The sequence below is a fragment of the Taudactylus pleione genome, unplaced genomic scaffold (assembly GCF_031769625.1).
Source record: "Taudactylus pleione unplaced genomic scaffold, aTauple2 ptg000019l, whole genome shotgun sequence".
NCBI classification, from domain to species: domain Eukaryota; kingdom Metazoa; phylum Chordata; class Amphibia; order Anura; family Myobatrachidae; genus Taudactylus; species Taudactylus pleione.
This window is the reverse complement of record NW_028284421.1, coordinates 22,138,540-22,165,077: the sequence shown is the minus strand read 5'-3', so window position 1 is coordinate 22,165,077 and position 26,538 is coordinate 22,138,540. Positions and strand designations below refer to the sequence as shown.

The following is a 26,538-nucleotide window of genomic DNA, read 5'->3' as shown; positions in this document are numbered from 1 at the left end:
TCTCCTGAGACGGAGTCAGAGTGAGAGAGATCTGCGTCTTCTGCCTCCCCAGATAATGATATCTCAGATTCAGATAACTGTGTGGATTGGGAAGATATCATAGTACGTTTAGTAAGCTTAGTAGGTAAAGGTTTATCTTTTTGTAGCACTTGCTGAAAAACCGTAGAGGTACAGTGCCTTGCAAAAGTATTCACCCCTTGGCTTTTTACCTTTTTTGTTACATTACAACCTGTAAAAAAAAATTATATCTGAATTTTACGTGATAGATCTGTACAAAAGTCTAATTTGGTGAAGTGAAATGAGAAACTATATATAAAAAGAATCTTTAAAAATACAATTCTGAAAATTGGCATGTGCATATGTAATCACCCCCTTTGCTATGAAGCCCCTCAAAAGTTCTGGTGCAACCAATTACCTTCAGAAGTCACATAATTAGTGAAATGAAGTCCACCTGTGTGAAATCTAAGTGTCACATGATCTGTCAGTATAAACACACCTTTTCTTAAAAGCCCCAGAGGCTGCAACACCACTAAGCAAGAGACATCACACCATGAAGACCAAGGAGCTCTCCAAACAAGTCAGGGACAAAGTTGTTGAGAAGTACAATTCTGGGTTGGGTTATAAAAAATATACAAATCTTTGATGATCCCCCGGAGCACCATCAAATCCATCATCCTCAAATGGAAAGAACATGGTACACCACAACAAACCTGCCAAGAGAGGGTCGCCCACCAAAACTCACAGACCGGACAAGGAGGGCATTAATCAGAAAGGCAGCACAGAGACCAAAGGTAACCCTGAAGGAGCTAGAGAGTTCCCACAGCAGAGACTGGTGTATCTGTGCATGTGACCACAATACGCCGTACACTCCATATAGCTGGGCTTTATGGAAGAGTGGCCAGAAAAAAGCCATTACTTAGTGATAAAAATAAGACGACACGATTTGAGTTTACCAAAAGGCATGTGGGCGACTCCCCAAATGTATGGAGGAAGGTGCTCTGGTCAGATAAGACTAAAATGTAACTTTTTGGCCACCAAGGAAAATGCTATGTCTGGCGCAAACCCAACACATCCCATCACCCCAAGAACACCATGCCGACAGTGAAACATGGTGGTGGCAGCATCATGCTGTGGGGATGTTTTTCAGCAGCAGGGACTGGGAAACTGATTTGAGTCGAGGGATAGATGGATGGTGCTAAATACAGGGATATTCTTGAGCAAAACCTGTTTTAGTCTGCCTGTGATTTGAGACTGGGACAGAGGTTCACCTTCCAGCAGGACAATGACCCGAAGCATACTGCTAAAACAACACTCGAGTGGTTTAAGGGGAAACATTTAAATGTGTTGGAATGGCCTAGTCAAAGCCCAGATCTCAATTCAATTGAGAATCTGTGGTCAGACTTGAAGATTGCTGTTCACAAGCGGAAACCATCCAACATGAAGGTGCTGGAGCAGTTTTGCCTTGAGGAAAGGGCAAAAACTTATCCAAAGAGACTTGCAGCTGTAATTGCCGCAAAAGGTGGCTCTACAAAGCACTGACTTTAAGGGGGTGAATAGCACGCTGAAGTTTTCTGTTATGTTGTCCTAAATGTTGTTTTATTTACAATATAAAAAAAACACAACTTCACAGTTGTAGGCGTGTTCTGTGAATGAAATGATGCACACTTTCAAACAATCCACTTTCACTCCAGGTTGTGAGGCAACAAAACATGAAAAATGCAAAGAGGGGTGAATACTTTTGCAAGGCACTGTATTAGCCAAATTCTGCAGCGAGTTAGACAGTACGTCTATCCATGGGGGAGGCAAAGGATTTGCAGGGGGTACCTGCTGTGGCCATCCCATAGGGGGAGCTACCATGGGGACTGCTACTTGGTCCACAAGTTTTGTGAAAAGGCAGCCCAGGGTGGGTCATGAGGAAGAGACACCGGGGCTGTTGGACTTGGGGCTGTGTAACAATTAATACAGAGACCATCCTGAATGAGGTCCTCTGTGGCTAAGCCCACAGAGCAGGACTTACAAGATATCAGAGTAGGAGGAGCAGCATCAGGCTGCTTGTTATTCTTTCCTCTGCCAGACAAAGTCACAAGAATAATAGAATACACAGTATGATACAGTGCAATGAACACCTTGCAGTATGTGTAATATGGCACAATGTAATGAGGAACCGCGCTATTTATGGCACAGTGTAGTGGGCAACCATGCTATATAGTATCTGATGGTCCTCACACTTAAATAGCAGATGTGAGGTCCAATGAACCCCCAATACCTTAGTATGTCAGGGTATAGTAGAAAAAAGGGACAGGTATAAACTGACAGTATAGAAAATAGAGATTAGTGCAGAAAAAAAAACATTACATGTCTGCACTGGGCACTAAAAACAACTACACAGTCCACAGTGGCTTGTAGCATATAGCGTTGTATAACCTCGCCATGGGAGAGGTATACAGGGAGACTGGACCCAGCGTTTCTCGGAGACCTGCTTGCCTTAAATGGCTGCCGTGTCTCTCTGAGGGGGTGGAACACCAAGACCGCAGTGGAAAGGCGTCCTGAGCTGAGGACATTAACCACCGGGTCCCCTGGCCTTTTTAATATGCCTCTGCGCCAGTATCGTTATGCCCCGGTGGTCTAGTGTAGTGGGTGAGCCAGTGTCCACATCAGCGCCTCCGGACTGTCTGCTGACTGCACTAAGATACGGGTCCCCACGAACAGGGTTCCGACTTACCTGTCCCCTGGATTCCGGGCTGCAGTCTGGGGTCCGGGGAGCCTGCTCGCTAGTCCCCCTCAGAGCCCCACCAGGAGTACCTAGCACGGGCTTGGTGTCACGGCACCACAGAGAGGTGATGGGGCGGCAGCACAGACATCCGGAGGACAGCCTGGTGCTGCTCACCCATTTGGTAAAAAAAAATATAAAAAGTAAATTAAATCATAAAATTAAAGCTTGGTCCCCTTAATGCAGCCCTCTGTTAGAATGGTGGTCCAGCTCCTGCCAGACACCAACAAAACTGAAGTGCCAGGCTGTGGGCAGGGTATAGGGGGACATCCTGGGATTGAAAAGCTTTGCTGTTGGTGTCCGGTCCTGCAGGTCCCACCCACACCCCAATGTCTCCCTGTGGAGCCCTATGTACCCTGAAGAGAGAGATACACACACACCCCCCCCCCCCCCCCAATACCTGAACATATGGCAGCACAGACATCTGTCGCTCACAAAATAATTCTGAGCGGTACCATGTTATCAATAATTCCCCATGGCCAATCCAAGCTGCAACTCTCCAAATAAGGCATCAGGGAGCTTTATGTTCTCTCCATTACCCCTAAAAAGAAGGTACAATAGGCCTGGGAGCTCCTGGGGGTTTGAAGGTGTAGGGAAAGTTTCTTAATTGCTGCATGCAATTCCATTAAGATGTAGACAGCTGGGCAGGGCTGTAATTGACTTAAAAAAAGGGAATCACAAACGCCCTAGACGCACACACACATCCAAATACCGCCACATACAGAGACTACCAAATTGGTACGCATTAAAAAAAATAAGTGTACAAATAAATAACTTGAAAGTGGATGGGTTTTTACCATAAAAATTATGTTTTCTCATAGTAAGAACAAGATGGTATTGCTTCATGCCTTGGTCTCAAGTGATATGTTATACAACCCCCCAACATGTATGTCATTATCCTTTATGTTATGCTGTTCCTTACCTCTCCAAAGCTGCTCGCCTTCTCTCCAGAAACTCAGCTGAAGATGAATCCTCTTTCCCCACCTTCACTTTGGTCATACCTGAGAAACACACAATGCATCAGATTCTCTGACGTGGAAAGGAAGCAGCCACTTCCCCAATTTTTACCAACATCATCAGTGCTGGTGTCTACTCTGCACTGCAGCTCCCAATACACCATAAACTAAGTACATCATTTACATGGTACGGTATCAACGTGACAAGGGAATTGTACAGCACAACACTCAGTCATAGGAAATTGCCTAAGGATATGGTTTATTTAATGAGTAATTTGCTGGTCCATGCTGTGTCAGCATCTGTGTATATTAGAAACAGGAACTCAGACCGGAGCAGCCATGTTTGCCTTAGCACAGCAGTCAGTAAAAGAGCAAAGATCCTGTCACATGAACACTTGTACACTTTATGAAGGCTTCTCACCTATGAGGCTTTTTTCCGGAGGTGGGGCAACAATGAAGCCATTCTGGGAGTGCTTCTCAGAAAGCTTCTCATACAGGCCCAGGAAGTCACTGAACCGTCTCTTTACAATGAAATGTTTGCTCCGGAACATTGGTAAATTGGTCTGGTGTAAAACAGTACAAACGAATGAATGCCTGCACCAAACTACACACCTTAAGGTCTACCTATACATTTAAGTCCTGTATTCAATTTATTGTCCATCTGTGGTAAGTTTGCATTGCATTAACTGGAAGGGGAACACAGTTCCAGGTAGATCTCAGAGAGTAAGGCATATCCGTACTGACTGCACTAAACGTAGGACGGACCAATAGACGGGATCGGTATGAACGACCGCCAGATCTATGTTCAACTCCCAATGCCGGAAAACCGTGAAAATCCCGACAGGTAAGTAAATACACTATCACTAACCCTTTCCCCCCCTAACCCTCACTTAGGGGTGCCTAACCCTAACCTCCCCCCCTAGTCGCCTAAACCTAACCCTCCCGGGGGGGTGCCTAACCTTAACCTTTCCCCAGGGGTGCCTAACCCTAACCTCCCCTTCCCCTAAACCTAACCGTCCCAGGAGGGTGCCTAACCCTAAGTCCCCCCCAGGAGCCCCTAACCTAACCCTCCCCCTGCGCGGACAGTATGCCGGGCGTCGGACTCCCGGCGTAGGGATAATGATAGGCGTCGGGATTTTGACGCCTATCATTAGTCCCGTCGGGATTGCACAGTCGGGAATACCCAATAGACACATGCAATTCTATTCATGGTCTGTACAAGTGCAGTGAAGTAATATAAAGTAATCCTTATCAATAGATAACAACTTGGTCTACTTGGGAGTACATACCCTTGTTCTAACAGAAGTCTGTACTTGCTGTCACTACGCTGCCAACTGTCATTTAACAGCAGCTATGGGACTACAGCCTGTCTCCTCAATATATAGCAGAACATAGTGTATGGAAGGATACAGAAATGTCAGAGGATAAGAGAAACTAACAACATACAGATAACAAACGTTTAGGTGGCCTGCACAAGCAGAAACAATATACAATAGAAACAATATGCAGGGCCCCAAGCAGAAATTCTAGAGTAAAGCTGGGTACACACTGATCGATATATCGTTCGTTTGAACGGGCGATATATCTATAGTGCATCACCGGGTGTGTACAGCGGATATGTCTGTGATCGACGTCGTACACAGACATATCTGACCTGCTGTGCAGCACATCAGATGGCTGATATTTCTGAAAGATATATCGGTCATCTGCTGGTGTGTACGGGCGAGTTAGCAGGAGAGACCCAGTCACATTCAACACGGCTCTTTACAGGGACAGAGCATTGGGTTTGCTTTTTTTGCCAAGATTCGTGGATGTCTACTTGAAGAGGACCAGATTCCTGAATTGTGTAAGTACTAAATTGGGGAATGAGGAGTGTGGGGGGGGGGGAAAGAGTAGTTTCTTTAATAAATTACTTTCAGTATGTGTTTCTTGTCTTTATTTATTTTTTTACGGGCAGATTACTGGTACTAGCAGGCTCTTAATGTCCAAGCATGCTGTCACTTGTGGTTCGACAAGTGGCATCATACCGGGACAGGCTTACTGGGACTTGTAGGTCGCCTGTAAACAATGATATTTAACTATTTAATTCTTTATTACCCCCGAACCCAAAGCCCAGGGAGTGTGGGAAAAGTCCAGGACCGGCTTCACTCGAAAGGTGGAACAGATTTTTTTATATCCTGACTTTCCAAAGGATTTCAGCCCTGCGGTGGCCAGTTTGGGGCTGGTTAACAGTATGACAGGGGGATCCCACGCTGTGTGTCCCCATGCAATAGCATTTTGTTTCTTAAATTTTACCTTTAATTCACTTTTACACATGACTAAGCATGCACAGATCTCTGCATTGCTTCGGTCAAACACATCATGCCTGGGCAGGTCTATTTTTCTGCTGCAGTGTTTGTGCGGGTTCCATAGGGTGAAGAAACCCGATAGTTACTAAACCCATGGTTTCTATTTTTGCCCATGATTAAATATTGCTGTTAGGGTCTATTGCAGCTAATGTTTTTTTGCAATTTGCCCTTGAATTTGCCTTCAATAAATCTCCAGATTGCACAAATTGACAGAAAGAAAAATCCCACCAAATCAACACTTAATAAAAATGACTCCAAAGTCTTGTCTGACTGGTTTATTTTCATTACTGCTGCTTACCTGCGTGGAAACTTGATATGCTACATAAGCATTCATACCATCACCTAATGGAAAGGAACCTCTATTAGTGTTTTCACAAAAGGAATTATTGTCACACAGCAAGAAAGAAAAGTTCTCTAACTATCGCTGGAATTGAAAAGAAAGACTAAAGAAATTATGACAAGCAGTCTCCAGTTAGCTGGTTAGGCAGATAATCTTTAGGTCTGTGGACAGCTTTAGACACCATCTATAAGATGTAATGAGTTAATATCACCTGTTTTGGAATGTCCGTCCTGCCAAATCTTCCTAACATTTCAGAAAGAATAATTGAATACCCCTGCTATAAGGGCATTTATACTGCCATGCAGCTGGTACACTGCACAATATGGGATTACTTTTCTATTACAATTCAGCAGGTGTCTTAGAATCAATAATGTTCACAAATAATGCTGGTAGAATCAGAATCTTTATTTGTATGCAGACTGTATGTGGAACCTTGCTCTGAATGGCTCTAACCCTCCAGGAGAACATTCTGCACTAATCATAGGGTACACAGACTATAATTATTTACACTGCAGGTGAGCAGAGTACATAGGAACACTTACCAATCTTCTCTGGGTCTCGAATACTGATATTCAGTTCAAACTGGTCCTCCTGCTCCGCCTCTTCTATCTGGTAGCAAGACAAGAAGTGGATCAGTAGTATATAGAATGCTGCTTATTAACTGTAGAAATTAATGTGTGGCAAACGAAGACAAATTTGTCTCAATACAATGGCTGGGGATAACTTCCCTATGTACTAGAGGAGACAGGGATGCACATGAATCACCCAAGACAAGCTCAAGGACAGCTAGATTGTAGAGTTAAAGGGAGAATGACCAAGTGGCTATTTACTAACAATTTCTTATATAGCGCAGCTTATTCCGTTGCGCTTTACAATTTGAGACAACATTAATAGAACAAGACTGAGTTGTAAGAGAGACATAAAGGTAAGAGGGCCCTGCTCACAAGCTTACTTAGGGAAATAGGCAGTGATACACAAGGATAGGTACTATATATTGCAATTTGGTCCAGCCCGAATGCAGAGGTTCTTGGTGAGCTGTATGATCCAGTCACACAGGGAAGTTGGCCTAGGGTCAGGAGGATGTGAACGGAAAGACTATGTGTGAGGTTATGTGTGGACAGAGAGGTGATGTAATTAGATATGGAAGCTATGAAGGTTATGTGGGAGATTCTGGAATCTGATCAGCTAGATAAAAACAAAATGAGAAACAAAATTAGAGATAGTCAATGGTTTTTCTGTGGTGAAACTCGGAGGGTCCTCCGGCATCCCAGTTTTATTAAACCATACATATATATCCCCCATGTCACTGGCGCCAAATTACCTCTTCATAAGTGTTTTGCTTGGAGGGAGCAGAAGCAGCTGCAATGAGCATAGGGGTAGTGAGAGGAGCTTCTTCCTTCTGGCTGTTTTGAGAGTTGTCCACTGATAGTTTGACAGTAGATTCTGCTGGACAAACATGATGTAGAATAGTGATGGGATAACCTGCATAACTTAAACCAAACCATAGCCTATAAACAGTTTGGGGCAGATTCAATTAGATGTAAGCTGCTGGCAGCAGCACTTATAAGCACAATTACAGCAGCCTAATCTCTGGTCACACGTCCATAGGCTGCAAGCAGAAACCAGCTAGTGAGACATACCCTGTCTCACGGGTAATTGAATCTGTCAATTTGTCTCACTTTACAAAAACTATTTATATTTACCTGCAAAAAGATCCTGGTCATCCTCATCCAGGAATAGCCCATTTTCTCTGGAGATTTCTGGGACATCCTCCTCCTTCTTCGGCTGTGGAGCAAGCACCTCTTTGCTCTGAAATATAAATGTAAAGTGAGCTGGCAGATATGGGCCAAATGAGGACAAAGGTGATGGTAACAGGGGCAGTCTGGCAGCGCGTCCTACAAACCAACTGCTGTCTCAATAAAGACAGGAATGAAGTAGGTTCCAGCCCTGGGAGGAATCCAGCCTCAGATATTTGCTATACTGGTTAGACAAGCCAACAAGAAAGGCACGTGCTGAGCTAAGGAAAAGCTGGTTAATGCTCCTGAAGAGCTGTAATTTTTATCCACCTATGCCTCTGGGTATAGTGCACAAAAGCTAGATATTATACCCTGAGAGGCCAGATATTAAAGTATGGTCCATAAATCAAATGTTTACTGTGCCGTTATGTGGAGAGCAATATTGTAATGTATTCAGTATTTATGTGACAATTTCAGATGCAAATATGTTACATAGGACAAAGCATTTAGGGGTCTATTATGTTGCAAGAAAAAAAAGTTACAAGAATTTTTTATTACTGCATCACCACAATTTAAAAAGGAACGTTCTAGGGAACAGCTGAGGGATGCTGAGCTCCCTGGCAAAGCTGGCAGGGGGCCTTCTGTGCATGTGCAGTGGAGGGTCCAGACTTGGGCTTCTAGTTTCACTTTCGCGGAAAAGTAAAAGTCACAAAAAAATTAAAACAGATTATAAAAAAGAGAGAAAATATTTCATTAAAAAGCATTTTTCTCTTTACCACCCTGAAATGGTGAGAACGATGAGAGGATGGTACATGTACTGCAGAAATCCTTCTTAATTAAGCTTCCCCATTACACTGCCAGTAATATTTAAAAAGTGGTTATCACCACCTAGTAGATAGACTACTTGGGGCCAATTCAATTCAGCGCGCTGTGAATATCTCCGGGAAGTTGGTCCTGGAGCTATTCAATTCAGTGCGTTGTTAAGCCGACTAAAGGATTTCTTCTCACTCCCTCTTGAGTGTGTGAGAAATCTGAATAAAGTACCAGCCGTGAGGGTGTTTACCAGCTTAGCGTGGTGCTAACAGCCTTGCGGAAGGCACTTTAGTTAGAGAATGACGGTTCTCCCAGGTTAAGTTGCGAGAACCAGCATTCTCCAACTTAAGTTGTTATAGTCAAACTAAACAGTGCGCTGCATTGAATAGCTCCGGGACCAAGAGGGTTTTGATATTCACAGCGCGCTGAATTAGCCCTCTTATTCTTATAGGGGCAGATAAATTGCAGCTGGAGATTCTTTATGTATATAACAGACAAAGCTGGAGTGCCATAATGATTAGAAACAGCTAGCACTATATCGTCACCAAGACAAGGAGAGCTCCTGAGAGCTTTCTAAATACCCCGGCAAGTACGTCTTTAGGTAAATGATACAAAAAAATTGTTAAATACAAAAAGGCAGAAATAGGCTGTCAGTCCTTTACAACAAAGAACAAGGAGATACCTTTTTTTTTTAAATTATTCTCCTTTATTTATTTGGGACCACAAGGAGTCCACAGCACCTTAAAAAGTTCATAAACAGAAAGAACAAAACGTGACAAAACATTGCTGCTGCAGAAATGTCTATTAACCATGCCCAAGTTTTGCAGTCATAATACCCAAATAAGCAGCAGGAAGGACCAACCCAAGGTATATTAATACTTGTTAACTGTACAAATGTAGCTCTGTAGTGGCAGAATATAACTGGGCCTTTATGTTTAACAGACTGGGACTTGCAGAAACAGCACAGACTGCACTCACCCATAACCTCCCAGTGATATTTGCATGCTTGGGTGAATCTATGATGATGACTATGAGGGTACTGTAATACAAACAACAATCCTACACCATGTTCTTTTATGGCTTACAAAGAAAGGTAAACCCTAACATGTACTGAAGGCAGATACATTGACAGATCCGGTAAATCACACAACTAATTATTTATGTCCATGTAATTTCATAGCTGGCAACTGTCGTATATATGCTGGGACAGTGACAGTTTTTAAACATTTGTTCCTGACAAATGTCAGCTTATCACAACATGACCAACACATGGTTTCCCTGCTCCAGCGCATCGCTCATCACATAACAGGATTTTATTACATTCATGTCTCATGCTTATGTCATTCAGGGCCTGCAGTGGTCAGCACATATCATCTATTGTCCTCTTGCTCTGCCTGAAACACAAGCAGACACTAAGTGCAGTCGTCATTTTCACCACAAAGCCCCTGCCTGCTGGCTAGAGTAGTAGAGGGGAAGCTTCGTAGTGAAATGCCACATGCAATTAGTTGCTGATGGCACTTCAGAGCCAGGGCGATCAGCTAGCCCGCAGTGTGTTCTGGCTGTAAGAACTTGGGTCTAGTGCAGGCCAGAGGTCACTGTAGGAATGTAAGGGAAGCGGCACGGTAATGCCATATCCTCAGATGCCCATACCTGCTCCTGTTGCCAGGGTGTATTCTCTGGTTGCCACGATGACAGGAAAATGTGCACTTTAACTAAAAAATTCTATGACATCTGTGTGGAGTTTGCATATTCTCACCCGTGTGTGGGTTTTCTCCGGGTACTCCAGTTCCTTCCACAATCCAAAAATATACCGGCAGGCTAAATGGCCCCCACAAAATGAACCATAATGTTTGTGTGTGCATTAGGTTGGGAATATAGAGTGTAAGCTCCACTGGGGCAGGGACTGATGTGAATGGCAAAATATTCTCTGTACAGCGCTACGGAATATGTGCTATATAAATATAAGAATTAATAAATAAAGGTGCCTTCACTTTTTATCTGAGTTTCAGACCCTTATTCGGGTATTATGTATAAGTGATGTGTATCGGGCGGCTTGAGGTTTAGCAAAAAGTTGATTGTTGTTTTCAAATTGTGATTTATTGTGATTTATTCCTGCATCAGACCAAAATGTTTCACATCAGTAAAATGCACTGCAATTCCACCAAAAGTATATTTTACAAAGCAATGTGTGTGCCAAGCGGGCTTTGTAATGTATACAATTATACAGACAGCAAAATATTTGGATTTGCTTCCAAGAGTGTTTTTATACACATCTCACTACAGAAGGGAGCTGCTTAATGTCCTTATGTATGCCAAACCCTCTGTCACAAACATCCACGGTGTTCATTTTAAGCCTGAGGAGTATACTCTTATCACCCTGCCCTGTGACAGTGCAGATACTGGGTGACTGGTCCACAATAAAAAGGTTGACATTCAGAAGGTCGACATGTTCTGAATGTCGGCAGTAAAAAGGTTGATATGGTCATTAGGTCGACTATCATTCTGTAGAGATGTATTTAGGTTGACAGTGTTAAATGGTCGATACAGTCAACAGGTCCACAATTAACACGTTTTTTTTTTTTTCATGATTTTTAGGGTTAGGCAAAAATAAAGAAAAAAAGTGTCGACATGTTAAATGCTGACCTTTTGACTGTGTCAACCCTTTAACCCTGTTGCCTTAAATACATGTCTACAGAACAATGGTCGACCTAATGACTTTGTCGACCTTTTTACTGTCAACATTTAGAACCAGCCGACCTTCTGAGTATTGATGTTTATACCACACCCAACAGTGCAGACGGGCTTAGGTTTTTAGACCCTCTCCTAAAGAAGAAGGGCCCTGTTTCTCCCCATTCAAAAGAACCTTTATGGGGCCTAGGGTCTTCGAACCTTCCTTTGCCGTTGCTAAGAGGACCCTTGAAGTCATAATGTCCCTTTCGAGGCCAGGGTCTTTCAAGTGGTTCCCTTTCCCACAAACATTCCATGGCCCCCCAGAAGGAGGGATCCTCTGCTGACTTGGGGTAATAGCTGGAAATAAGGGCTGCTCTTAAACCCCTAAAAATACAGACATTACATACAAACATAAAAAAGTGTTAAGACCTAGGGGGAGATGTTCTAAGCTTTGGAAAGTAATAAATTATAAAGTGATAAACTACCAGCTACTCAGCTCCTAACCTGTCATGTTACAGGATGTGTTTGAAAAATGACTGTTAGGAGTTGATTGGTTGGCAGTTTATCACTTTCCAGAGCTTAGTACATCTGTCCCCTAGTGTAATATAAATAAATATATTTCCGTCTGGTGGCTATGAAAATATTTGTTGCCCAGATGCAACTCTGGGGCAAAAAATTAAAACATGTTGCACAGTTCAAGAGCAACATGTTTTTAAAGCTAAACACAAATTCACTTTTGGATAAGAATGCTAAATATTTGTCTCCACATTAGAATTACAGTGAACAACAAGAGCTCTCTTTCCTATGTATACAAGACTTAAAAGGACTACATAACCTACAATAAAATGGTCTTAAGCTGGGTACACACGGGAACAATGGGCATTCGTTCCGAAATCGGAACGAACGCCCTTGAAAGGAGATTGCCCATACACACTGTACGAGGTAATGAACAATGGAACGATCACTGTTCCGTCCTTCATTAACTTACTACTGGTCGCTAGCGATATCGCTAGGTTGATCTGCAGCACATTAAACCTAGTGAGCGTGGAATCGCCGTTACACATTGAGCGGTGTAGGGGATTTGTCGTTATGAAACCGCCCCGACATCGCTCCAGTGTGTACCCAGCTTTACATAAAAAGAGCTACAAGGGACTATTACAAAAAAATAAAAGATCATATCTATACACTCACATACATACCTAATATACTGTATATGTATACATCAAACTGATATGTTTTAAAATTGTGATCAGAAGGCTGGGTACACACGTAAAGATTTTCTGTCCAACCATCCAACTAGTTGATTGGTTGGAATGAAAATCTGGTAACGTATGGGAGTGAATGATTATCAGCAATTTGCTCCTAAATGCCAGAAAACAGATGAAAATGGTTGTTAGACAAGTTTGTTACATGTTTGATATAAACAATTTGTTCACACAACAGTTTTTGTCCATTTTCCGGCGTTTGAGAGCAAATTGCTGATTGTCATTTGCTTTCATACCTTACCAGATTTTCATTCCAACCAATTAACTAGTTGGAAGGTTGGACAGAAAATCTTTACGTGTGTACCCAGCTTAAGGTGAGATATTTTCCAACACACGTGACGAATGCAGTCAGAAATTCCATGTAAGGATACTGCGGCCAGCAACCTTTTGGAGAAAACACCAGATAACAGAACAATTGCTGGAACTCATCTGCATAGTAATGCAAGTAGAATGTCAGACATGACAAGTACTGGCAAGGTATGGGAACTTCTGCCTATATATCTGTACATGTTGTAAGTAGCATACATGCATTTTTTATTAAGAAACTAAAAATGTTTAGTGTTCATTTAGTGATTCTACTTTGGCTGAAAATGTCAATCCAAAGTGTGTTGTTAAGGGGACCTTAACCCTTAATGATTGGGGCTGCAGGACCAGACACATTTTGCTATGAGTTGATTTAAATATACTAACTTTTATTTGTTAGGGCATCAGTGATTTTTTTATATATTTTTTTCCATGACAAAGTTTTTTTTATTAAGGGTTATGAAATCTCAGTGAGAAAACACTTTATAATAAATATACTTCTAAGCATATTTAAGCAATTCTTGTGCCCATAGAAACATACCCTGAAATGTGTCCCCCATTTATTCTGATCCTTAGTATGTGTAATTTCCTCAAGCTTAGGGTAAGTTATAGGGGCTACAAAGCGGAGGGGAGGGGGGGGGGGCTGTTAACCTTACATGTTTTTACTGAAATATCCCCAGTAGCTGAGAATAAATCTTGGGGTACACAACAAACATTTTCACAGCAACTGTTCATTTACAGATGACGTAACAGAGTCAGAGCGGAGAGGAACCATTGTTTTATTTATTATTCTTATGAGACGTAGTCTGGATCTACTAAGGCCCAGTGAGCTCTCATATACATAGGTCCAGTGATCACATGGTGGACCCTGAAACCTGAACACACTGCACGGCATTCTACTGAATTGAGCAGTCAGGAACCGCACATAATGGACATCTCGTGCGAGCAATCCCACCATTCACCCCATTGCATTTCTTGTGTTGGCATTGATAAATGGAAATTGAAAACAGCTGTGTCAGTTTCCAACACAGACGCTGATGGGACAGAGCCACAACACAGCGCTGAGCAGCCCTTGCTCCTGACTGTCAACGCTCTGACAAGGTGGAGTGCTGTAGCACTGGCTGCAATAACGTCTCCTGAATTTTGAGGTAAAGAGATGTGACATCGAAATGATGCTTTAGCTGGAGTTGCCCTTTAGCTTGAAAGAACTGATTTCTGATGACACCAGTGAGGAATGAATCATAGCCCCATCAGTAAATTTTCAGGTGGGAGTTTTATACGGATACAGGGCCTGATTCAGCAAGGAAAGCACGGATATAGATGCACGCAACCGGCCGCTGCGAGAATGTGCTAATGAATGCATACGCACGGCAATCGCAGCAGAATAAGCAGAAGCCCAGCACTACATAATACCACCCACTTCCCTTTGTGTCCTCTATACCAACCAATAAAGCGGAAACGTTGGCAACATCGAGAACCATCGGACCCATACGCACAATAGTGGTTGACCTGACCCTCCCACAGACATCTCGAGACTTCCTGTGTGCAACTAGACCTCAGGCTGCTTCCGCCGCAAGGAATTATGCACGCCCCCTGAAACGCCGTCCAAACGCACAGGCACGCCTACGTTTGCCCTACCATTCCTCCATCACCACCCACAAACGGTACTTCCTGTCAATCACTTGTCCTGGGTCTGCGGAATCCCTACGTACGCATACTCCATCACACTGGCCGGCTTGCACACTGCGATGCATAAGCAGAGCAAAAACATTGACCGATTGCGTGCATCTGCACGTTTCTTGCTGAATCAGGCCCACAGTATTCGCTCTCAATAGCTGGAACTAGACTGAAAAGAAGCTGGGACTTTGTAAAGCGACTTTACAACCAGTGAAATCAAAAAACCTGTTTCAAAAAAAAAAAAAAAAAACTTAAAGAAAATAAATAAAAGTCGTAAAACTTGTATTGGTTATGCATTTAGGAGTGAAATCAGCAGGGAGCCCATGAGAAAAATCTGGTATATGCTGACAGTGCAGGTTACAGAACACAGGAATGTATATCCTGTGTACACGTCGGAGAAAGCATGAAGCTAGCATACATAGTTAAAATGTATTTTGAAACAAATATTATTTTAGGTCATGAAGTACCTTCAATTTATCTTAAACTGACCTTTTTTGTTCTATGAATCATCAAAGCTAAAGTGATAGCAGCTGACTTATCACTGTTACAATGCTCACTGGATTGGTCTCTAAAATAGCACAAGCATTAAACTAAAGCATCCAAACAATGACAGCGAGAACATGATTTGAAAAAACATTGAGCATTTCTGGAAACAATCAATACCATTGTATGTGATCACCAATGTATGATCCATTACATTAAAACATGTTACTTATGGTGACAATGCAACAAAACTGTACACCATAGAGACAATGTGCATGCACTGCCACAAAGGGGCCTATTCATCAACACTAAAATAACGTTTTTAAGGACATTTTTCTTAAATAACATTATTTTGGTATTCATGTAGCCACTTAGCACAGGAGATATCACAGATATCTCCTTGCTAAGTTCCCCTGCGTTAATTTCCACACTCTCCATACATTAGTATGGGGATGTGGAAATTATGGTATTTATCAAATTCCGAAAGTTATCAATTTTCGGAATTTGATGCAGTTACTATTCGCCACTGTGAGGTGGCGAATAGCACTTGAAACTTACCTGTATCCGCGTGTGCAGGTCCCCCGACGAGTCCCTCCAGCGCTCTGCTCCGTCCTCAGGCTCCGGAGGCTGGTCAGACATGTGTGCTCCCCAGCAGAGCACAAGAAAGTTTAGACAAAAAAAAAAGTTTTTTTTTTTTTTTTCTAATCTGTCATGTGGTCTGCTGGGAAACCACATGACAGACCAGCAGGACGGAGCCGGAGGCTGCTGCGCGGACAGGTAAGTTGGGGGGGGGAGGTGAGCAGGGGGGGGTACACAAACTTAACGCATCTGTAGGCAGTGCTGCGCATGCGCTGGTTTTACAGATGTAACAGCACATGCGCAGCACTGTTTCCAGATGCGATAAGGTAGTGTAGGCAGGGAAAAGTATCTATTTCCTGAAAAGCTGTCATCACAAAAATGACAGCTTTTCGGAATAGATACTTATGGAGAGGTGGAATGATGAATTCCACCTATAATTAGGTAGAACTCCATGCGAGTTCTAAAGCTACTTATCTCCAGAGAATTTTTAGGTTTAATGAATAGGCCCCAAAGCTCTGTAGAGTCCTGTGTGCACATATTACTATACTGTATGACTCTGCACTGCAGAGGCTTTCCTGTATGCAGATATGTCACTGTGCAAAGATGGATGACTGGCTTGAGCTCAGTGTCAACAGACATCTGACTGAGCTCAGTACAGCCCTTAGGGGTGTCAGCAGTCAATTTTCAACTGTTTTTTATTCTAGTTCCAGCTGCTGGTGAGTGAAGATAGTTTACTTTTGAAACTCTCGCCTGAAAAATAACTGATGATTAGGCAGGATTTAATATCAGACTAAAAATATCAAATCAATCACTTCAATCTAAAAAGGCTAACTCCTGTTAAACTATAATTTTGAAGCAACAGCTTTGTCTTGGGGCCAGCAGTCGTCCGCCTGGGCACGGCCCCTCCGGGCCAGCAGTCGTCCGCCTGGGCACGGCCCCTCCGGGCCAGCAGTCGTCCGCCTGGGCACTGCCTGGGTAGAGTGATGCAAATAACATGACTTTAAATAACAGCAATGACATATTTACTATACAGAGCCTGCTTAGCACCCTATATTTTATAACTCTGCTCACAAAAAAAGATCTGTACAGAGCCCTGAGTGTCTACGACAACATAACAGTATGTAGAGTGAGATCAGTGAGATAAATGCCCTGCAGCAATATGACACATATACCAGGCACCGCTAGGCAGCTCTTCTTGCCAGTTACTCACAGTCCCGGTAAAGATGTCCTCCCCCTCCGTGTCACTGTCACTTCCCGGCGCCTCCTCATCTTCGCCCAGGTCCGGGGGACCCCACTGTGGGACTCCACTTTCATCCGCCATCACTCGAGCTGCCGGAAGCGGGAGGACTGGGCAGGAACTCCGTGGAGCAGAAGGGAGGGGTCAATGCCGGGCTACGTCACACACCCAAAACAGAGGCGCAAAAGCGCCCCCGTGCGGCTCATTTGAATAACTGTCCTTCATAGCCATCTGGAGTAAATGAATTTGTTGTGGATTAATCAGCCAAATCGTTGTGTTATGCCTGTTTTGCCTCTGGCAAATGTAGTAAATAATGGCTGACTGTATATATCTGAAACTTGATTTATGGAGTGATTTTATTTTCTTTTATTCACTGGAATATACATAATAATCAGCTATGGGGTATATTTACTGAAGTGCAGGTTTTTAGAAATGGAGATGTTGCCCCTAGCAACCAATCAGATTCTAGCTATTATCTTCTAAAATGTGCTAAATAAGTAGAATGTTATTGGTTGCGATGGGGAACATCTCCACTTCTAAAAACCTGCAATTTAGTAAATATACCCCATGGTCTGTGCAATCTCCAACATGCGTAGTGGGGGCCTGGGATGTCCGAGTTGTCCCCTTCCGCCCCAATTTTGGAACAGATGACAGACATGCAGGAGAGGAGGTAGGGATAAAAAGCAACCTGGGAGAAGATCATGAAAAAGTGGGGAAACCATCCTGGATCCCAAAAAAGTGACAACTGAGATAGCAGAATTAGAGTATATAGATGGAAGTTAGTGGCAGCTGCCAGGGCTGTAAATAGGGGTGTGCGAGCGGTGTGACCGCACAGAGGGCCTGATTCAGACCCGCTCACGAGCGCTGAGTGCTCGCAAGCGGGTTGATGATGGCCCAGTGCGCATGCATACGACGGAGCCGGCTCCGACGTGCGCATGCGCGAGACCCAGATAGCGACGGGTAAACCATCGCTCCGGGTCTCGTACCAAATTGGGTATGCTGTCGATGTTGAGTGACAGCACGCCCCCTTTGGTAGGCGGGCCGGGGGGGTGACTGCCCAGACGGAGGCGTTCCCATGGGAACGCCTACCGTCTGGGGCCGGCCCCGCTGACAACTGGGTCAGCCGGCCCCACTGACCAGTGATGTCAGTGGGAGAGCTTTCGGCTCTGTTAGAGCCGAAAGCTCCCTGGGGCTTGCTGCAACGAGACCCTACCACAAGGGACCCGTCGTAAGCCCGATGGTCGCGATGGTCTTGACCATTGTGACCATCTTCCTGGCCGCTCGCTATAGCTGTGGGTGGTAACCCACAGCTATGCGAGCGGCCTGGAGGCCGCTCTAAAAAACAAGAAGGCCGGCCCTGGTTTAAGCGAGCACTCTGTTAGAGCGTCCGGCTCTGAATCAGGGCCAGAGCTATAACGGCATCCTGCTGCCAGAATCTGCAGCAGTGCTGCCTGGAGCATCCTTAGGACCAGGGCCGTAGCTAGGGTAGTGCGGCCGGTGCCATCGCACAGGGCACCACAGGTCAGGGGGCACTGTTTGGGCCTGTCAAATTTGTGTTTATTATTCTTGCTTGTAGCTTCCTCTTATTTCATCCCCAGGATCTCCTGGTCTCTTCTATCTCTTCCCTGGCCCTTCCCCATGAAGCCATGGCCCTTTTTTGGGTGCATTATGTCCCTTTGAAAAATGAGGTGGGCGCCAATGCTTTTTCTGGCACAGGGCACCAAAATGTCTAGTAGCATCCTGAGGATGCTCTGGGCATTGCTGTGATTACCGGCGATCGTGGTCCCACCCCCTCTGTGTAGTTACGGCGCTGGTTAGTGGCTATAACAAAACTACTGGAGGCTCCTACATGGTGTCACTTTTTAATAAAGGTTAAAAAATACTATAGCAACAAGTGTTTTTCATCAAATTAAAGTCTTTATAGCATTTAGGGGTACAGGGAAAAGTTTGTACAATGATTTTGCAGTGTTTTATACAAGTTTGTAAAAAGCTGGAATAAATACTTTTAGCTCCCATCTGCAAATTCGAAATCCCCTCTCTCATCAATACAACACCCCCTCATACCTGTTCCACATCATTTACACCTTCACACACCTGTCCCACATAATTTACACCTCCACATACCTGTCCCACATCATTTACACCTCCACATACCCGTACCACATCATTTACATTTTACCATACCTGTCCCACATAATTTACACCTCCATGTACCTGTCCCACATCATTTACACCTCCACACACCTGTCCCACATCATTTACACCTCCACATACCTGTCCCACATCATTTACACCTCCACATACCTGTCCCACATCATTTACATTTTAACATACCTGTCCCACATAATTTACACCTCCACATACCTGTCCTACATCATTTACACCTCCACATACAAGTGCCACATCATTTACACCTCCACATACAAGTGCCACATCATTTACACTTCCACATACCTGTCCTGCATAAATTACATCTCACCATACCTGTCCTACATAAGTAATTTACACCTCCATATATACCTGTCCCACATCATTTACACCTCCACGTACCTGTCCAACATAATTTACATCTCCATATACCTGTCCTACATCAATTACACCTCCACATACAAGTGCCACATCATTTACACTTACACATACCTGTCCTACATAATATACATCTCACCATACATGTCCTACATAATTTACACCTCCACATATACCTGTCCCATATCATTTACACCTCCACGTACCTGTCCAACATAATTTACACCTCCACACAAATGTCCCACATCATTTACACCTCCATATACCTGTCCCACATAATTTACATCTCACCATACTGCAGCGCCAGTGTGAACTTTTAGCCAGTATACCACAGCAGTCTCTGCCACACTTTGTATGGACCTTCTGCTAGTACACTTCTCCATATGCTTGCGTGGGTTTCCTCCGGGTTCTCCGGTTTCCTCCCACACTCCAAAAATATACTGGTAGGTTAATTGGTTCCCCACAAAAATTAACCCTAGTGTGTGTGCGCATGTAGTAGGGAATATAGATTGTAAGCTCCACTGGGGCAGGGACTGATGTGAATGGCCAAATACTCTCTCTGTAAAGCGCTGCGGAATATGTGTGCGCTATATAAATAACTGCTAATAAATAAATAAATTAGGGGTGAGCGGGTTCGGATTTCTGAAATCCGAACCCCCCCGATCTGAGTCAGATCCGAGTCAGGCTCGACTTTTCCCGCCTGACTCGGATCTGAAATCGAGGCAAAACGTCATCATCCCGCCTTCCGAGTCTCGCGGGTTTTGGATCCTATATAAGGTACCCGCGTCGGCGCCATTTTCTCACTCGGCTGTGGACAGTGAAGAGGGAGGGTGGGAGTTAGGGCTGTGTAGTGTAGTGTAGTGTAGTGCTGCTGTTGTCCACTACTTCAAAGTCCATAGGGGCTGGCTGTGTTGTGCTGTGCTGCTGTTGTTAATAGGGGCTGTGTCCACTACTTCAAAGTCCATAGGGGCTGGCTGGACTGTGTTGTGCAGTCAGTTCTCCTTAGGGGCTGTGTCCACTCCAAAGTCCTGTGCAGAGTCCCAGTCCTAAAGGGGTGCTGTAGTGTTGTCCAGGGGGTGCTCTGTCCATCAGGGGTGCCCCCCCAAGTGCTAAAAAAATAATATATTTTCTGTGTTTGTGAATTGTGTGCGCAGTAGCCGCACGTGCATCAACAAAGTAGTGCCAAGCGTGCGCCTGTGTCATAAGTAAAAGGCCGGCTGGCTTGACCGTTAAAGGGTGCTGTAACCCCCGAAAGTACACTCCAGTCCAAACCAAAAAAAAAATTATTTTCTGTGTTTGTGAATTGTGTGCGCAGTAGCCGCACGTGCATCAACAAAGTAGTGCCAAGCGTGCGCCTGTGTCATAAGTAAAGGGCCGGCTGGCTTGACCGTTAAAGGGTGCTGTAACCCCCGAAAGTACACTCCAGTCCAAACCAAAAAAAAAATGATTTTCTGTGTTTGTGAATTGTGTGCGCAGTAGCCGCACGTGCATCAACAAAGTAGTGCCAAGCGTGCGCCTGTGTCATAAGTAAAGGGCCGGCTGGCTTGACCGTTAAAGGGTGCTGTAACCCCCAAAGTACACTCCAGTCCAAACCAAAAAAAAAATGATTTTCTGTGTTTGTGAATTGTGTGCGCAGTAGCCGCACGTGCATCAACAAAGTAGTGCCAAGCGTGCGCCTGTGTCATAAGTAAAGGGCCGGCTGGCTTAACCGTTAAAGGGTGCTGTAACCCCCGAAAGTACACTCCAGTCCAAACCAAAAAAAAAATTATTTTCTGTGTTTGTGAATTGTGTGCGCAGTAGCCGCACGTGCATCAACAAAGTAGTGCCAAGCGTGCGCCTGTGTCATAAGTAAAGGGCCGGCTGGCTTGACCGTTAAGGGTGCTGTAACCCCCGAAAGTACACTCCAGTCCAAACCAAAAAAAAAATTATTTTCTGTGTTTGTGAATTGTGTGCGCAGTAGCCGCACGTGCATCAACAAAGTAGTGCCAAGCGTGCGCCTGTGTCATAAGTAAAGGGCCGGCTGGCTTGACCGTTAAGGATGCTGTAACCCCCGAAAGTACACTCCAGTCCAAACCAAAAAAAAAATTATTTTCTGTGTTTGTGAATTGTGTGCGCAGTAGCCGCACGTGCATCAACAAAGTAGTGCCAAGCGTGCGCCTGTGTCATAAGTAAAGGGCCGGCTGGCTTGACCGTTAAGGATGCTGTAACCCCCGAAAGTACACTCCAGTCCAAACCAAAAAAAAAATTATTTTCTGTGTTTGTGAATTGTGTGCGCAGTAGCCGCACGTGCATCAACAAAGTAGTGCCAAGCGTGCGCCTGTGTCATAAGTAAAGGGCCGACTGGCTTGACCGTTAAAGGGTGCTGTAACCCCCAAAGTACACTCCAGTCCAAACCAAAAAAAAAATGATTTTCTGTGTTTGTGAATTGTGTGCGCAGTAGCCGCACGTGCATCAACAAAGTAGTGCCAAGCGTACGCCTGTGTCATAAGTAAAGGGCCGGCTGGCTTGACCGTTAAAGGGTGCTGTAACCCCCAAAGTACACTCCAGTCCAAACCAAAAAAAAAATTATTTTCTGTGTTTGTAAATTGTGCGCAGTAGCCGCACGTGCATCAACAAAGTAGTGCCAAGCGTGCGCCTGTGTCATAAGTAAAGGGCCGGCTGGCTTGACCGTTAAAGGGTGCTGTAACCCCTAAAGTACACTCCAGTCCAAACCAAAAAAAAAATTATTTTCTGTGTTTGTGAATTGTGTGCGCAGTAGCCGCACGTGCATCAACAAAGTAGTGCCAAGCGTGCGCCTGTGTCATAAGTAAAGGGCCGGCTGGCTTGACCGTTAAAGGGTGCTGTAACCCCCGAAAGTACACTCCAGTCCAAACAAAAAAAAAAATGATTTTCTGTGTTTGTGAATTGTGTGCGCAGTAGCCGCACGTGCATCAACAAAGTAGTGCCAAGCGTGCGCCTGTGTCATAAGTAAAGGGCCGGCTGGCTTGACCGTTAAGGGTGCTGTAACCCCCGAAAGTACACTCCAGTCCAAACCAAAAAAAATATTATTTTCTGTGTTTGTGAATTGTGTGCGCAGTAGCCGCACGTGCATCAACAAAGTAGGGCCAAGCGTGTGCCTGTGTCATAAGTAAAGGGCCGGCTGGCTTGACCGTTAAGGGTGCTGTAACCCCCGAAAGTACACTCCAGTCCAAAAAAAAAATTATTTTCTGTGTTTGTGAATTGTGTGCGCAGTAGCCGCACGTGCATCAACAAAGTAGTGCCAAGCGTGCGCCTGTGTCATAAGTAAAGGGCCGGCTGGCTTGACCGTTAAAGGGTGCTGTAACCCCCAAAGTACACTCCAGTCCAAACCAAAAAAAAAATGATTTTCTGTGTTTGTGAATTGTGTGCGCAGTAGCCGTACGTGCATCAACAAAGTAGTGCCAAGCGTGCGCCTGTGTCATAAGTAAAGGGCCGGCTGGCTTGACCGTTAAGGGTGCTGTAACCCCCAAAGTACACTCCAGTCCAAACCAAAAAAAAAATTATTTTCTGTGTTTGTGAATTGTGTGCGCAGTAGCCGCACGTGCATCAACAAAGTAGTGCCAAGCGTGCGCCTGTGTCATAAGTTAAGGGCCGGCTGGCTTGACCATTAAAGGGTGCTGTAACCCCCGAAAGTACACTCCAGTCCAAACCAAAAAAAAAATGATTTTCTGTGTTTGTGAATTGTGTGCGCAGTAGCCGCACGTGCATCATCAAAGTAGTGCCAAGCGTGCGCCTGTGTCATAAGTAAAGGGCCGGCTGGCTTGACCGTTAAGGGTGCTGTAACCCCCGAAAGTACACTCCAGTCCAAACCCCCCCAAAAATTATTTTCTGTGTTTGTGAATTGTGTGCGCAGTAGCCGCACGTGCATCAACAAAGTAGTGCCAAGCGTGCGCCTGTGTCATAAGTAAAGGGCCGGCTGGCTTGACCGTTAAGGGTGCTGTAACCCCCGAAAGTACACTCCAGTCCAAAAAAAAAATTATTTTCTGTGTTTGTGAATTGTGTGCGCAGTAGCCGCACGTGCATCAACAAAGTAGTGCCAAGCGTGCGCCTGTGTCATAAGTAAAGGGCCGGCTGGCTTGACCGTTAAAGGGTGCTGTAACCCCCAAAGTACACTCCAGTCCAAACCAAAAAAAAAATGATTTTCTGTGTTTGTGAATTGTGTGCGCAGTAGCCGCACGTGCATCAACAAAGTAGTGCCAAGCGTGCACCTGTGTCACAAGTAAAGGGCCGGCTGGCTTGACCGTTAAGGGTGCTGTAACCCCCGAAAGTACACTCCAGTCCAAACCAAAAAAAAAATTATTTTCTGTGTTTGTGAATTGTGTGCGCAGTAGCCGCACGTGCATCAACAAAGTAGTGCCAAGCGTGCGCCTGTGTCATAAGTAAAGGGCCGGCTGGCTTGACCGTTAAAGGGTGCTGTAACCCCCAAAGTACACTCCAGTCCAAACCAAAAAAAAAATGATTTTCTGTGTTTGTGAATTGTGTGCGCAGTAGCCGCACGTGCATCAACAAAGTAGTGCCAAGCGTGCGCCTGTGTCATAAGTAAAGGGCCGGCTGACTTGACCGTTAAAGGGTGCTGTAACCACCGAAAGTACACTCCAGTCCAAACCCAAAAAAAATTATTTTCTGTGTTTGTGAATTGTGTGCGCAGTAGCTGCACGTGCATCAACAAAGTAGTGCCAAGCGTGCGCCTGTGTCATAAGTAAAGGGCCGGCTGGCTTGACCGTTAAAGGGTGCTGTAACCCCCGAAAGTACACTCCAGTCCAAACCCCCAAAAAAATAATTTTCTGTGTTTGTGAATTGTGTGCGCAGTAGCCGCACGTGCATCAACAAAGTAGTGCCAAGCGTGCGCCTGTGTCATAAGTAAAGGGCCGGCTGGCTTGACCGTTAAGGGTGCTGTAACCCCCGAAAGTACACTCCAGTCCAAACCAAAAAAAATATTATTTTCTGTGTTTGTGAATTGTGTGCGCAGTAGCCGCACGTGCATCAACAAAGTAGTGCCAAGCGTGCGCCTGTGTCATAAGTAAAGGGCCGGCTGGCTTGACCATTAAAGGGTGCTGTAACCCCCGAAAGTGCACTCCAGTCCAAACCAAAAAAAAAATTATTTTCTGTGTTTAGCCGCACGTATATATCAAATCGATATAACATAAATGGAGGACCAAACTTTCTCCGATAAAAATAAAATAGAGAAAGATCAAGAACCACTTCCTCCTAGTGCTGAAGCTGCTGCCACTAGTCATGACATAGACGATAAAATGCCATCAACGTCGTCTGCCAAGGCCGATGCCCAATGTCATAGTAGAGGGCACATACAATCCCAAATGGCAAAGTTCAGGAAAATGACCTTGAAAAAGACATTTAAATCAGCTGAAGAGAAACGTAAACTTGCCAATATGCCATTTACGACACGGAGTGGCAAGGATCGGCTAAGGTCGATCCCTAGTATGTTCATGACTAGTGGTTCAGCTTCACATGACGATGGAAGCCCTCCTCCCACTAAAAAAATCAAAAGAGTTAAGCTGGCAAAAGCACAGCGAAGAACTGTGCTTTCTAAGAAGATATCACAAATCCCCAAGGAGAGTCCAAGTGTGGTGGTGGTTGCGATGCCTGACCTTCCCAGCACTGGACTGGAAGAGGTGGCTCTTTCCACCATTTGCACGCCCCCTGCAAGTGCTGAAAGGAGCACCCACAGTCCACTTGCTGATATGCAAATTGAAGATGTCACTGTTGAAGTACAACAGGATGAGGATACTGGTGTAGCTGGCGCTGAGGAGGAAGTTGGCGAGGAGGATTCTGATGGTGATGTGGTTTGTTTAAATCAGGCTCCGGGGGAGACAGTTGTTGTCCGTGGGATGAAAAAGCCCATCACGGTCATGCCTGGGCAGAAGACCAAACATTCCACCTCTTTGGTCTGGCAATATTTCTATCCAAATCCGGACAACAACTGTCTTGCCATATGTACCATATGTAAAGGTGAAATAAGTAGCGGTAGGGACGTCAACCACCTAGGAACATCCTCCCTTATACGGCACCTGCAGCGCGTTCATAAAAAGTTACTGTCAAGTTCAGAAACTTTGGCTAAGACCGTAAGCAGTCCAGGGACACCTAAATCCTGTTGTCCTGTTGTATCCAAGCGCCTGCAAACCACACCGTCAACCCCCTCCTCGTCAATTTCCTCCTTAGTCAGGATCGGAAGTAGTCCTGCAGGCCATGTCACTGGCATGACTGACTCTCCTATCCGGGATTCCTCTGGAGGATCCTGCATTGCTACGCCTACTGCTGCCGCTGCTGCTGTTGCTGCTGCTGGGAGTCGTTCATCATCTCAGAGAGGAAGTAGGAACACCACTACTTTTACTAAACAATTGACCCTCCAACAGTCCTTAGCGAGGAGGATGAAGTACGACAGCAGTCATCCTGAAGCAAAACGTATAACTGAGGCCTTGACTGCTATGTTGGTGTTAGACGTGCGTCCGGTATCTGCCATTAGTGCAGTGGGATTTAGACAATTGATGGAGGTAGTGTGTCCCCGGTTCCAAATCCCGTCTAGATTCCACTTCACTAGGCAGGCGATACCGAGACTGTACAGAAACGTCAGAAAAAGTGTCCTCAGTGTCCTGAAAAATGCCGTTGTACACAATGTCCACTTAACCACGGACATGTGGACAAGTGGAACAGGGCAGACTAAGGACTATATGACTGTGACAGCCCACTGGGTAGATGTATCACCTTACGCAGCAACAGCAGCAGCGTCACCAGTAGCAGCATCTCAGAAACGCCAGCTCGTTACAAGGCAGGCTACGCTGTGTATCACCGGTTTCAG

General features: G+C 44.8%; 1 protein-coding gene across 2 annotated transcripts in view; it reads right to left on the bottom strand.

The window, feature by feature from the left end:
* Window positions 1-17,337, bottom strand: part of SNX1 (sorting nexin 1) — a 53,879-nt gene extending 36,542 nt beyond the window's left edge. The window contains exons 1-7 of one of the 2 annotated variants that reach the window (XM_088445998.1): window positions 17,151-17,337; window positions 8,118-8,223; window positions 7,736-7,860; window positions 6,957-7,023; window positions 6,373-6,416; window positions 4,148-4,289; window positions 3,693-3,771 (exon numbers count right to left, since the gene is read on the bottom strand). In XM_088445998.1, coding sequence (XP_088302124.1) covers window positions 3,693-3,771; window positions 4,148-4,289; window positions 6,373-6,416; window positions 6,957-7,023; window positions 7,736-7,860; window positions 8,118-8,223; window positions 17,151-17,261 — 674 coding nt within the window. In that variant the 5' untranslated portion in view covers window positions 17,262-17,337. The remainder of the gene's footprint in view (window positions 1-3,692; window positions 3,772-4,147; window positions 4,290-6,372; window positions 6,417-6,956; window positions 7,024-7,735; window positions 7,861-8,117; window positions 8,224-17,150) is intronic. The other variant, XM_088446006.1, reaches the window with a different exon arrangement.
* Window positions 17,338-26,538: the final 9,201 nt, after the last annotated feature.